Source organism: Piliocolobus tephrosceles, chromosome 11 (assembly GCF_002776525.5).
Source record: "Piliocolobus tephrosceles isolate RC106 chromosome 11, ASM277652v3, whole genome shotgun sequence".
Lineage (NCBI taxonomy): Eukaryota > Metazoa > Chordata > Mammalia > Primates > Cercopithecidae > Piliocolobus > Piliocolobus tephrosceles.
This window is the reverse complement of record NC_045444.1, coordinates 68,251,704-68,263,777: the sequence shown is the minus strand read 5'-3', so window position 1 is coordinate 68,263,777 and position 12,074 is coordinate 68,251,704. Positions and strand designations below refer to the sequence as shown.

The 12,074-nt window shown below is 35.5% G+C and overlaps 1 protein-coding gene across 9 annotated transcripts in view; it reads left to right on the top strand.

Moving 5' to 3' along the window:
* The window catches only part of PDE1A (phosphodiesterase 1A), a 404,293-nt gene that overhangs the window by 295,009 nt on the left and 97,210 nt on the right, over positions 1-12,074 (top strand). For all 9 annotated transcript variants that reach the window (XM_023212370.2, XM_023212377.2, XM_023212368.2 and 6 more), the window contains 4 exons: positions 1,067-1,249; positions 7,229-7,295; positions 10,613-10,729; positions 11,594-11,734. In XM_023212370.2, the coding sequence (XP_023068138.1) occupies positions 1,067-1,249; positions 7,229-7,295; positions 10,613-10,729; positions 11,594-11,734 (508 nt within the window). The remainder of the gene's footprint in view (positions 1-1,066; positions 1,250-7,228; positions 7,296-10,612; positions 10,730-11,593; positions 11,735-12,074) is intronic.

Sequence of the window (12,074 nt, the reverse complement as noted above, 5' to 3'; positions counted from 1 at the left end):
TTTTCAAAAGCAGATGAAACCCAAAGGTTAAAGCTAACATGTGCCAATGAGTTTTTAGATTGGTGCACAGATAGGGAAAGAACTGAGTCAAATGGCAGGCAGAGCAGCCTGTGTTCCTCCTGGAGGCAAAGTTCAACTGTAAGCTGTTTCTGTATTTGGTGGGGAGCCTCTGGGATGTTGCCAGTTCAGACCTTTAGGAAGTTCTTGACAGCTGAAGTTGACTGGCCTTAAAATAACGATGTTTCCTGAGTTTCCTCTTTAATGGCGGCTGTTATTACTCAGCAGTCCAGTCAATTTTATCTACCTGGAGCTTATACAGAGCGTGGTCATTGTTTCAGTTCCTGTTCACTACCTCACTCACTGGGTTGATTTCCTTGGCCAGCAGTTCTAAACCCATGAGATCTCCACCCACTGGTCACCTGAAATGTGCTTTAAACATAATCTATTTATTTTCATGTGTTTTCATTCTTTTATTTTTCACTTTTAAAGTCTGTGATATTGATAGAATGGATGAGAGCACTTAAGCTGTTATTTTCCTAAAATTTAGGGGTACTTATCCAATGAAATAGTACCTGTGAATGACTTTTATACATTGCAAAGCCTTATTGAAATATCATGTACTATATGTAAGATATACACAAGATTATTAAGTATATGACAGCTATTATAGATTCAATCCCCCTTTATTCTTTCCATTCCAGTTGCTTGTTTTAATAGCAGACATCTGCTTACGAATTCTCTTCCCTATCTTTCCTTAGTTTTATTCATTATCAGAATAGCACACTAAAGATATTAACAGTCGGTACCTCCAGACTGGTATATCATTGTGCTGAAATGTTTGGAAAGCAGCAAATGCAAAATCTATTAGTTGTTGCCTTCATATGATCAATTTGAGAAATTAAGAGCTTTCCAAATGTTAATGAATTTTTTTTTCTTTAGAGAGTACATATTAAGGAATAAACAGAGCGGTATTGGCTATATTTTAAAGTCCATTGCAATCCTCGTTTTCCTGTTATTAGTTTTTCTTCACTTTTTAAAAATGTTTAATCTGTATAAATTTTTGTAGAAGACTTCTGGACACTGAAGATGAGCTCAGTGACATTCAGACTGACTCAGTCCCATCTGAAGTCCGGGACTGGTTGGCTTCTACCTTTACACGGAAAATGGGGATGACAAAAAAGAAACCTGAGGAAAAACCAAAATTTCGGAGCATTGTGCATGCTGTTCAAGCTGGAATTTTTGTGGAAAGGTAAGTGAAATTGTTGGCATCTCAAGACAATAATATTTGAAAGGCAGCAGATACATTCATTTTATAAAAGGTATGAGCAGTCTATATTTCACTTATTGAGGAAAACTGTAATCATAATTATAACTAGAATGAACAAATTTGGGACTTTATGATGAACTTACCTATAACAAAAACACCTGGTCACGGATGCATTCTTTTTATTTATTTTATTTTTTTATTTTTTATTTTTTATTTATTTTTTTGAGGCGGAGTCTTGCTCTGTCGCCCGGACTGGAGTGCAGTGGCCTGATCACAGCTCACTGCAAGCTCTGCCTCCCGGGTTTACGCCATTCTCCTGCCTCAGCCTCCCGAGTAGCTGAGACTACAGGCAGCCGCCACCTCGCCCAGCTAGTTTTTGTATTTTTAGTAGAGACGGGGTTTCACCGTGTTAGCCAGGATGGTCTCGATCTCCTGACCTCGTGATCCGCCCGTCTCGGCCTCCCAAAGTGCTGGGATTACAGGCTTGAGCCACCGTGCCCGGCCCTTTTTATTTATTTTAAGTTGACATGAAGACTGAAAGCAAAGACTTTTGAATGACCTTTCTCCTCAAATGAACCTTTGTGAACAACTGTTTAAAACCAGTTCTGATACATGTGTATGTTACACAACTAATTTTACCTGAATAAAACGTAACATTTCATAAAATACATTCTACATTGGGTAGCAATCTACATGTCAAGATCACTTAGGTCTTCCTCTGCCCTAAAGATAAAAGACCATTCACTTCCCATCTTTCCATAATGGAGGAAATCCCTCTCGTGCTCACTTTTGATAGTTTTTTTTTTTTTTTTTTTTTTCCCCCAACATTTCTGTCACTGAAGCAAGGGATATTTGATGGCCCCTAGAAATGCCTAGTTATCTCATCAGAGTTTTCAACGTGAAATATATGTTAATATGACCCAATTTTACGTTCTTTCAGTCCTTAGGAATACAGCTTATTTTTTCCATCTAGGAAACAAGATATTTCCTAGGACTAAAACTACAAAAGACCCAAAATAGACATTTTATGTTTGACAAAACTGAAAAGTAGTTATCAGAAATCCCTTAGATTAAAAAATAATTATATGAAATTATATATAGAACGATTATTTGAATATTTTAGAAACTAGTAAAGTTGAGAAACAGAGAACATTTTGCCAATATGCTTAAAATTAAATTTTAGAGAAAATGCATTATTTCTCATCTTCTGATATCTCTAGGTATTACTGTTAATAAACATTACAGACTTTAATTTTCTTCTGCTAAAGGGACAATGGAAAGCACATTTGAATTTCTATAAGTGTAAATGAGAATACATGGCAAGAAATGTATTATAAAACTTAAAGATGGTTAAATACACTACACAATTTAAAGAAGATGACTTTTCTCTAGCACCAAATTAAAAATATCTAAATAGTACATCAGAAAATCTGTGAGAGAATCACAGATGAAACATGAGAGTATGTTTGATTTGCTAAAGAAATGTATATTTTGTCTTCTTTGTTTAAAAAAAAATTGCAGAACTTGGCAAACTGGGAAAAAATGTAAACTGTGGAGGAAGATCAACAGAATTTCCATTTCCATTCAAGAGAAGGTTATAATACATAAAATATATGAATATGCTAAATTTCCATTTTTTCATATGTTTATTTAGTAGCCTATAAAAGTATAAAATTTTATTTAGTAGCCTATAAAAGTAAAATTTTTTAGTAGCCTATAAAAGTATAAAATTGTACTTCAGGTAACTAAATTAGTAAGCAGTCTTTAAGAAATCAGTGTGCTAAGAACATATGGAAATAAAGTCTTTTTTTAATCACTGTTGAATCCCCACTAGTAGGTGCCTAAAAATAGTGGGACAAGTTTATTGGAACTTTTCAAAAGTGATCATCTTCAATCCTGACAACTGAGTCTACTTGAATTCTTGTTGCTTCTTCCTTTAAACGCTTCCTCCCAAGATTCAATTCCCTGGCAAGCCCTGGCACTTACTTACCCACATGCGTTCTGAATCCACTCACTTCCTCATCTCCACTCCTGCAACCACAATCTAAGCCTCCACTATCTGTCTTCAGAAATATGACAGTAACTTTCTAACTAGACTCCTCTCCTCCTCACTTGCCCACCCCAACCAAGCCATTCCACAGTGATGTTTTTAGAATACAAATTAGTTCCTGTCATTCTTCTTCTTCTTTTTTTTTTTTGATGGAGTCTCGCTCTGTCGCCCAGGCTGGAGTACAGTGGCGCGATCTCGGCTCACTGCAAGCTCCGCCTGCCGGGTTCACGCCATTCTCCTGCCTCAGCCTCCTGCGCAGCTGGGACTAGAGGCGCCAGCCACCACGCCCAGCTAATTTTTTGTATTTTTTTTGGTAGAGACGGGGTTTCACCATGTTAGCCAGGATGGTCTCGATCTCCTGATCTCATGATCTACCCGCCTAGGTCTCCCAAAGTGCTGGGATTACAGGCGTGAACCACCACGCCCGGCCTAATTCCTCTCATTCTTAAGCTTCAAACCACCAGAGGGTTTCTCAATTCACTTGAGCCTGGTTAGGTCCCATTTAGCTTTCTAGCCTCATATACTGCAACCTTCATCCTTGACTGAACACCTATACCAGCCTGATTTCAATTTCAAGAACATTTGTAAGCTCTTTCCTGCCTTGGAGCCATTCATCCTGTTATTTTCTCTGTCAGAAGTGGTTCTCCCCACCCTTCAACATAGCGGGCTGGCCCTTTTACCTTTCCAGAGGTCTTCCCGGATCACTCTATGCTGTTCCTCACTATTGCTGCCCCCAGCCAGTGGTTTACCTCCCAGCACTTATCCTTGTTTGTAATCATGTATTGTCTCTTATATTTCATTTCTCCTCACCACTGGAATAAGCCCTGTGAAACAGCAGCAATATTTTCCTTGCCTTCCACTGAATAAGTCTGTTGCCTCTCAGAGTGCCTAGTATAAAATAGTGTTGTTTTATGTTTGTTTGTTTGTTTTGTTTTGTTTTTCTTTGAGACGGAGACTGGCTGTGTCACACAGGCTGGAGTGCAGTGGCGTGATCTCGGCTTACTGCAACCTCCGCCTCCCGAGTTCAGGAGATTCTCCTGCTGGGATTACAGGCTCGTGCCACCACACCTGGCTAATTTTTTTGTATCTTTAGTAGAGACAGGGTTTCCCATGTTGGCCAGGCTAGTCTCGAACTCCTGACCTCAGGTGATTCACCCGCCTCGGCCTCTCAAAGTTTTGGGATTACAGGCGTTGAGTCACTGTGCCTGGCCTTAAAATAGTATTTTTTAAGGAGTTTTTGAATTATATCTTGTAACTATTATGGAAACTTCCAAAAATAATGCACTACATTTCCAGTTAGACTTTCACCACCTTTAGAGCCCAGGGAATTCACTATCATTTTTCAGAAACTTGTAATATACCACCTGTTTACTAAAGTGTGAGACAACTAGGTTAAGATATCTCTGATGCTCATTCTAATTCAAGGATGAGTCATCTTAGTTTACTATTTCTAATTTTCCATCCTAGAATTCTATTCCTGATTATAGAATTAGAAAAGTATGATAATGGGAAAGTTTTGCTCTCTCTTTGGAAGGGTAATCCTCTTTGTCTTCCTTTACATTCCATGTAATGGGAAAGTATATTAGTATTCATTTCTCAACCTACCCCAGGTTTAAGAAACTCAGTAGCACTAGAGGTCCGATTGAGGCCAGAGAGCTCTAAAGATATAAGATTTCGAACCAATGATATTGGCTGCAAAGTAATGAGAACAGTTACAATAATTTAAAAAAAAGATGACTTTCTTGTATTGAGAATCATTTACTCTTCACAAAAAGCTTATTATGATTCTTGTTTTACAAATGAGTGACATTAAATAATTTTCAAAGGTCACACAGCAGTGAGTGGCTAACATGTGATTCAAAGCGTGTGTTCTCTTTGCCTTTCTGTGCCATGAAGTCAAGTCAAGTTAACATTAATTAACATTTTAAAATTTCTTAATCCTGAATGATTTTTATATTGACCCTTTTCCCTGTTCATCATCCTTCAATTTCCTCTGCACCTCCATTTTTTAGTATTAATGGTAATGACTAGAAACAGATGGAAAAGACTGTTTCCAAAAAAAACCTAAGTATCATTGTCGATAGTAATTATTCTAGATCTTGTATAGTATGATTAGTAGTTTCCTTGCTCTGCAAGATTAGAATAATTATACCTATATCAATGAAGTAGTTAATATAAGTATTCTTAGTTTTAACTGTTCTAAAATCTTTTAATAGAGATATAGGATAATTTCTTATTCTACCTAATCACCCACATCCAAAAATAATTTATGATTATTTAAAATAAACATAAAGTGGAAGCATGAAACCTTTGTGCTTAAGGTCTCTAGAATAAAATGAAGAGATACTTCATCAAGAAAACCTAGGCAAGAGATGTAATTAAACACAATATTTTCATTCTGAACTTCCAACAAGTCAAGACTTAACAGGAAAACATGATAAATTGCTGAGCTTTGATTATCTTTAACAAATGATGACTTTTACATAGAAACTGAGTAATATGTCCCCTGCATTTTTAACATAAGGAACATTGAATCAAAAAATTTAGTATCTTCTATAGCGGTTTTATAAAAGACGTAGAATATTGTCCATGTGACCATTTCTTACATTGAACATATTTTTCATATTTAATTAAGCTGTGGCATTCTCCAGGCCTTTTGTAGGGAGAATTTACAGATATAGCCTAGAAATTCAGCTTGTTGTGGACTAACTTGATATAAAAATTAAAGGACATGATTAAAAATCAATTGAATTCTTTCTTCCCAGGCCTTGGAGGAGGAAACATGTTTCTTTCAGAGTCCCGAATAGAAGCACTATTGCTATATCACATACTAGGCTATCATATTGATTCTTTTCTCACATGAATTCATGGAGGGGGTTCTTATATTTGGTTTATGCTATTTGGGTTGCCCAGCAGAAGATAAAAAAAAAAAATCAAATCACTGATTATTAAAAACACTTTTGTTGGCTCGGTGTGGTGGCTCACACCTGTAATTCCAGCACATTGGGAGGCCGAGGTGGGCGGATCATGAGGTTAGGAGTTTGAGACCAGCCTGACCAACATGGTGAAACCCTGTCTCTACTAAAAATACAAAAATAAGTTGGGCATGGTGACATGTGCCTGTAATCCCAGCTACTAAGGAGACTGAGGCAGGAGAATTGTTTGAACCCAGGAGGCGGAGCTTGCAGTGAGCGGAGATCACACCACTGCACTGTAGCCTCCACGACAGAGCAAGACTCCATCCCAAGGAAAAAAAAAAAAAAAACAGAAACACAAAACAAAAACAAAAAACCATTTTTGTTATTGATACTATTATGGAAATGAAAATAACCTTGTTTTCTTTCTGAATAACCTTTCTTAATATTGAATGACAATTTGAACAAACTTAAATAATTTTTGCTGATATGAATTTCCCAATATCATTAAATAAAAGAAGGGAGCTATGTAAATTCTGATGACACTACATCTCCGCCACTATAATTTTAATATAAAAATATAAAGGAAATATTTTAATGACATTTAGCTTCCAGACTAAAAATTTTGTCATATAAATGGACACAAAACAAGAATGTTCTGCTGTCAGGGATATGTTGGCATGTTAGAAAGTTGTTGCATATGCAAAGTGTAGTGCATCTTTTAATACAATAGAGTTCAGGGAAGGATATCTTTACATGGAAACTAAAGTCACATTAACTTTACAAGGTGATTGTGAATAGAGAATGTATTACATTGTCAAATTGTAGATGTTTAGTAAAAGGTGACTATAGTTATCATTGTTGGCACAAAGGGAGTCTGTAACTAACGATAAGAGGTGAACATGTCAAAAGTAATCTCTTCCCTTACGTTTCAGAAATAGTTGAAAACTTTGAACCAATAAGTTTTATATATACACTTATTTTTGTCTTTTTTAGGATGTACCGAAAAACATATCATATGGTTGGTTTGGCATATCCAGCAGCTGTCATCGTAACATTAAAGGTGAAATCATTTCATTATTTTCATGTATAAAATGGTCATTTTAAAAATGTTCTTAAAAAGGCTAGGAGAAAATGAGAATAGGTCTTTACTGCAGCCTACATCTTAGAATGTTAAAAAATTCAACATATTCTAACAATGTAAAAAATGAACTGTGTTCCAAATCATGACTCATTGTAGATTTAAATGACTGATTTACACAAACTATATCAACGTATATATATATATATGCATGTTTGTATGCACACACACGTGTTTTTTTCCTTAATTTTATTTATGGGGATCTTGAATTTATTTTGAAATGACACTAGTACTTGTCAAAATGTACATATTTTGTTATGAATGTATTATGGAAGAGTTAAATGCATGTTATAAAAAGATGTTTTAGTCAATTATGTTTACATGACAAAACATATAGAAGGAAATTATTTAGGATTGTAGGTCTGAAAAATACAAAATGTAAGATAAAATCAAGAAAGAAAAAAAAACTTCTCTCTCTTATCTTTGGCTTCTCCTGTGGCTACGCTATTCTAAGGCCCAATTGCAGTGCTACATATGTTAGAAATAATCAGAGTTGAAACTCTGAAGTGAGTGAAGTTGTTGGCTCACATACATGCCCCATTGTGTGTGTATGTTTGTGTGTGTGTGTGTGTGTGTGTGTGTGTGTGTGTGTGTGTGGTGTTCATGTGCCTTGTTTCTAAATGTTATTTCTACAGAGGCATTTTGTAGGTTCATCCTTCTAAATTCCTTGTTTCTATTGCCTAATTTGGTTAAGGGAAATTAACATTGTCTCCTAAAACAACTTCATGTTGGTTTTTCTGCATTAACTAAGAATGTAAAGGATATTGGCAGCAGCGGATCTTGGGTTGATTTATTTCTGACTTATCGTACTCCTTTTTAATTTTAAATTTGTGTTTTCAAAATTTTTAAGCATCTTCTTTGCATTTGTTTTTTCTCTGCTGCATGTTAGATTTTAATCTCATTAATTTTAAAAGATAGCTCATTTTTCTTTGGTGCTTTTTTATATTTGTGTTTCTCTGCCTCCTGTCAGATCAGAGGCAGTGCCTCCTGACACTAGATTCTGATAGGAACGCAAACCCTATCGTGAACTGTGCATGTGAGGGTTGTGCACTGCTGATGAGGTGGAATAGTTTCATTCCAAAACCACCCAACCCCAACTCGACCTGTGGAAAAATTTTCTTCCACACAACTAGCTCCTGGTGCCCAAATATTGAGGACCACTGCATTAAAGGATATTAATCATTCCTCAGTTCTTGAGAGATTTTGCCTTCTCTATTATTTCCTTAACAGTGAGCAAGAAAATTACTGATTTTTATTTTATTTATTTTAAGAATCTTCGCTTAAAAACCAACTAACAAAATATTTTAGTATGAGAGAATGTAGTATTTTTTCTAACATGTCATATAGTAAAAAAGATATAAACTAACAGGTTGAGAGAGGGAATATCACCAAATAAAGAATGTTTTAGTTAAATAATTCTTATTTTCAGAAAAGCCTCTTTGTCTCGTTCGTTCTCAATCTGATGACATAAAATCCAAGCATCTGCAGTAGTTTACAAATGTAAATCATCAGGGTTTATAAAAAAATTCTCAAGAAATAAAGAATTAACCTTTTACTCAGTGGGAACACCCAAGTTGGAGCTGTAAATATAAATAGCAACCTTCTAAGAGTCTGGACTAACTCTTGTTTGTTAGCTTTGGAGTTTGATAAAAGATTTGTTGGCCTCCTTTGAGATTTACTGATGTAAAATGCCTTCTAACAGAACTTATAATAACTTTTAATATATAAAGAGATAAAGCAAGCATTTGGGGATCAAATAAGGGCCAAATGCAAGGAATTTAATAACGACATACAAGCAAACCAAAAACTATTTCATTGGTGCTTGTTTCCAAGTGATTAAAAATACCATTTGAAGCTCTTACTATTATTTTTTGAAGGAAGCATTTTTAAAAGAGACTAAATACTTTTTATCAGATTTTTAATTTGGTTCTAGCATATTATAGCACATAGAGTAGACCTCCAGAAAAAATGTGTTGAATGAAATTTGAAACATGCCTACTCAAATAGAAAATTAATGCATAGCTTTATGTTGCCCACTTGCTGTTCAATACTAAACCTACTGTATGTGTGTAAACAGTAGGCCTTCTTGCTAGCAGTTTCTGATAACCATTAGAATGGACTACAGTGCTTCTATAGATTTTCAAAGCAAAATCATGAGGTAGTTGGAGTGGTTTATCTCTGCTCACCGCCCTCTCTCTCTGTTATGGGGTACTTTCTAGTTTCCCTTCTGGCCTGCTTGCTTCCCTAGGGAATTGCATGAAATACGAGTATTACTATCTTCTTCCTCAATCAAAAGGCCCACTTCCTTTTTCTCACCACCTGTCCCTCGAGCAAAGTATTAGTAAGTCAGCCAAAGATAGAGCAAATAATAATAGGTGAAAAGTAGTGTAAAAAAAACCCTTTTAATAATTATAGTGTATACTCTATCTCTCTATGATATTTATTTATTTTTCTTTCTTTCTTTCTTTTTGGAAACGGACTCTCACTCTGTCACCCAGGCTGGAGTGCAGTGGCAGGATCTCGGCTCACTGCAATCTCCGCCTCCTGGGTTCAAGCGATTCTCCTGCCTCAGGCTCCTGAATAGCTGGGATTACAGGCGTGCACCACCACACCTGGCTAACTTTTGTATTTTTTGTAGAGATCGGGTTTCACCATGTTGGTCAGGCTGGTCTCAAACTCCTGACTTCGTGATCAGCCCATTTCGGCCTCCCAAAGTGTTGCGATTACAGGCGTGAGCCACCGCACTGGGCCAATATTTATGTCTTATAATAGGACATAAATATCAAAACTTTATGCCAAACTGCAAACTCTTATGGTGAAATTTCAAGCAATGTAGCAAGTGAGTAAGAAAGAAAAACTGGCACTATTTCTTCTGTATTTCCCAATTGACATCACCTATGTAACTAGCAATTCTATGCTAAATTGAGGTCCACTCTGAGAAAATGATTTATGGCAGGAAGTTGGAAAGAGATTAAAGATAATGACAGTATTATGGTATTATCAAATGCATTAAATCAGTTTAGTAACTTTGGGATTAAAGAAAAGGTTTGGTGCTTTATTCAGCATTATGGCCTCAATTTTCTGGACCCATGGATACTAAGTGGTCCTGTCCCAAAGTGTAGTTTGGCATGCTAAATTGAAAGATGACCTGCTAAATGTACAATGCCTTATCTTTTGAATAAATTCTCATAGAAACATTATTATATTGACACCTAAAGTATTTATTCTCTTTTCTACAGGATGTTGATAAATGGTCTTTTGATGTATTTGCCCTAAATGAAGCAAGTGGAGAGCATAGTCTGAAGTTTATGATTTATGAACTGTTTACCAGATATGATCTTATCAACCGTTTCAAGGTCAGAAACATGGAACACAAGTGAAATGCTCTTAGAATTGGTTATTTGAATAAGAATGAAAATGCAAAACATTTGAGTAATTAAGCAATTCATTTTAGGATGTCTTAGCAGGTCACAGAATTAAGGGGATGAGGTCTTTACATGATAGAACCATTCTCCACAACTCACTGACACATCTATATATCCACCTAGAGATCATGAGACCACTATAGCCTCATTCCAGCAAGCTGCCAACATCCCCTGACTTATTCACAAAACACTCACATAGGGTTTGGCAGCTATGTCTTAAAGAAATATGACTACTCCAGCATTCTTAAAATACAAAATGAACCTTTACTGCCAGCTTTTCTTAAATTAGATTGAAGGGTCTTCTAATTAACTTCATTTAGAACCATCCAAGCAATAGATTTGATACAGACTACTGAGCAGACTGTAGCTTATTATTTTCATCATTTCCTATAGAATAATCACATTTTTAGAGCTGTAAAGTACTGGGAGATAATCTATTTTAACCTCTTTGTATTAAGATAGAAAAACTAGACTCTACTAATTGTAACTGGAAATATTTAACCTTTTAAGAACTAGCCTTCCTACTCACTGGAAGATACTAAAATTTCAATGTAATAGTACGAGTAAGTCAGTTATTTAATCTGTCCTAGTTAAATACTTGGGGGTTACAATCCTTCTTTTTGGGAATGAAAGCTAACATGTTCATGAAGTGGTTTTACAGAACAATCGACATTTGACATAAAGAAACTATTGTCCACATCTGACTCACTAATATGTTCCATGACAAACTGTGCTCAAGTTGATTTAGTACCACTTTTTTGGTCAAAATATAATTATAATTATTACTTTCCACAGATTCCTGTTTCTTGCCTAATCACCTTTGCAGAAGCTTTAGAAGTTGGTTACAGCAAGTACAAAAATCCATATCACAATTTGATTCATGCAGCTGATGTCACTCAAACTGTGCATTACATAATGCTTCACACAGGTATCATGGTAAGATAGTCTTTGTAACTGAGGTTTGTTCATTTGGAAGCATCAACTTCCATTCCTGTAAGTTCCTATTGTCTCTTTAATGCCCATAGAGGTATTCAAAGTAATAAGTTGTATAAATAATAATTGTTTGGATTTTTGAAGCTTCATGGGTTATAATATACATTTTTCAAGAAATACTTTAAGTCAGTGCAAAAAAGATAATCAGAGGCAAATAAAAATATATGTTTCCCCCAATTTGGACTACCAAACATTTTTGTTTGTAAATTCATTTTTTCCAAAATGAATTTTTGGTTGGAATCAACCAAAAAAAGTGACCTAGAGAAAAAGTCTTTAGAATAAA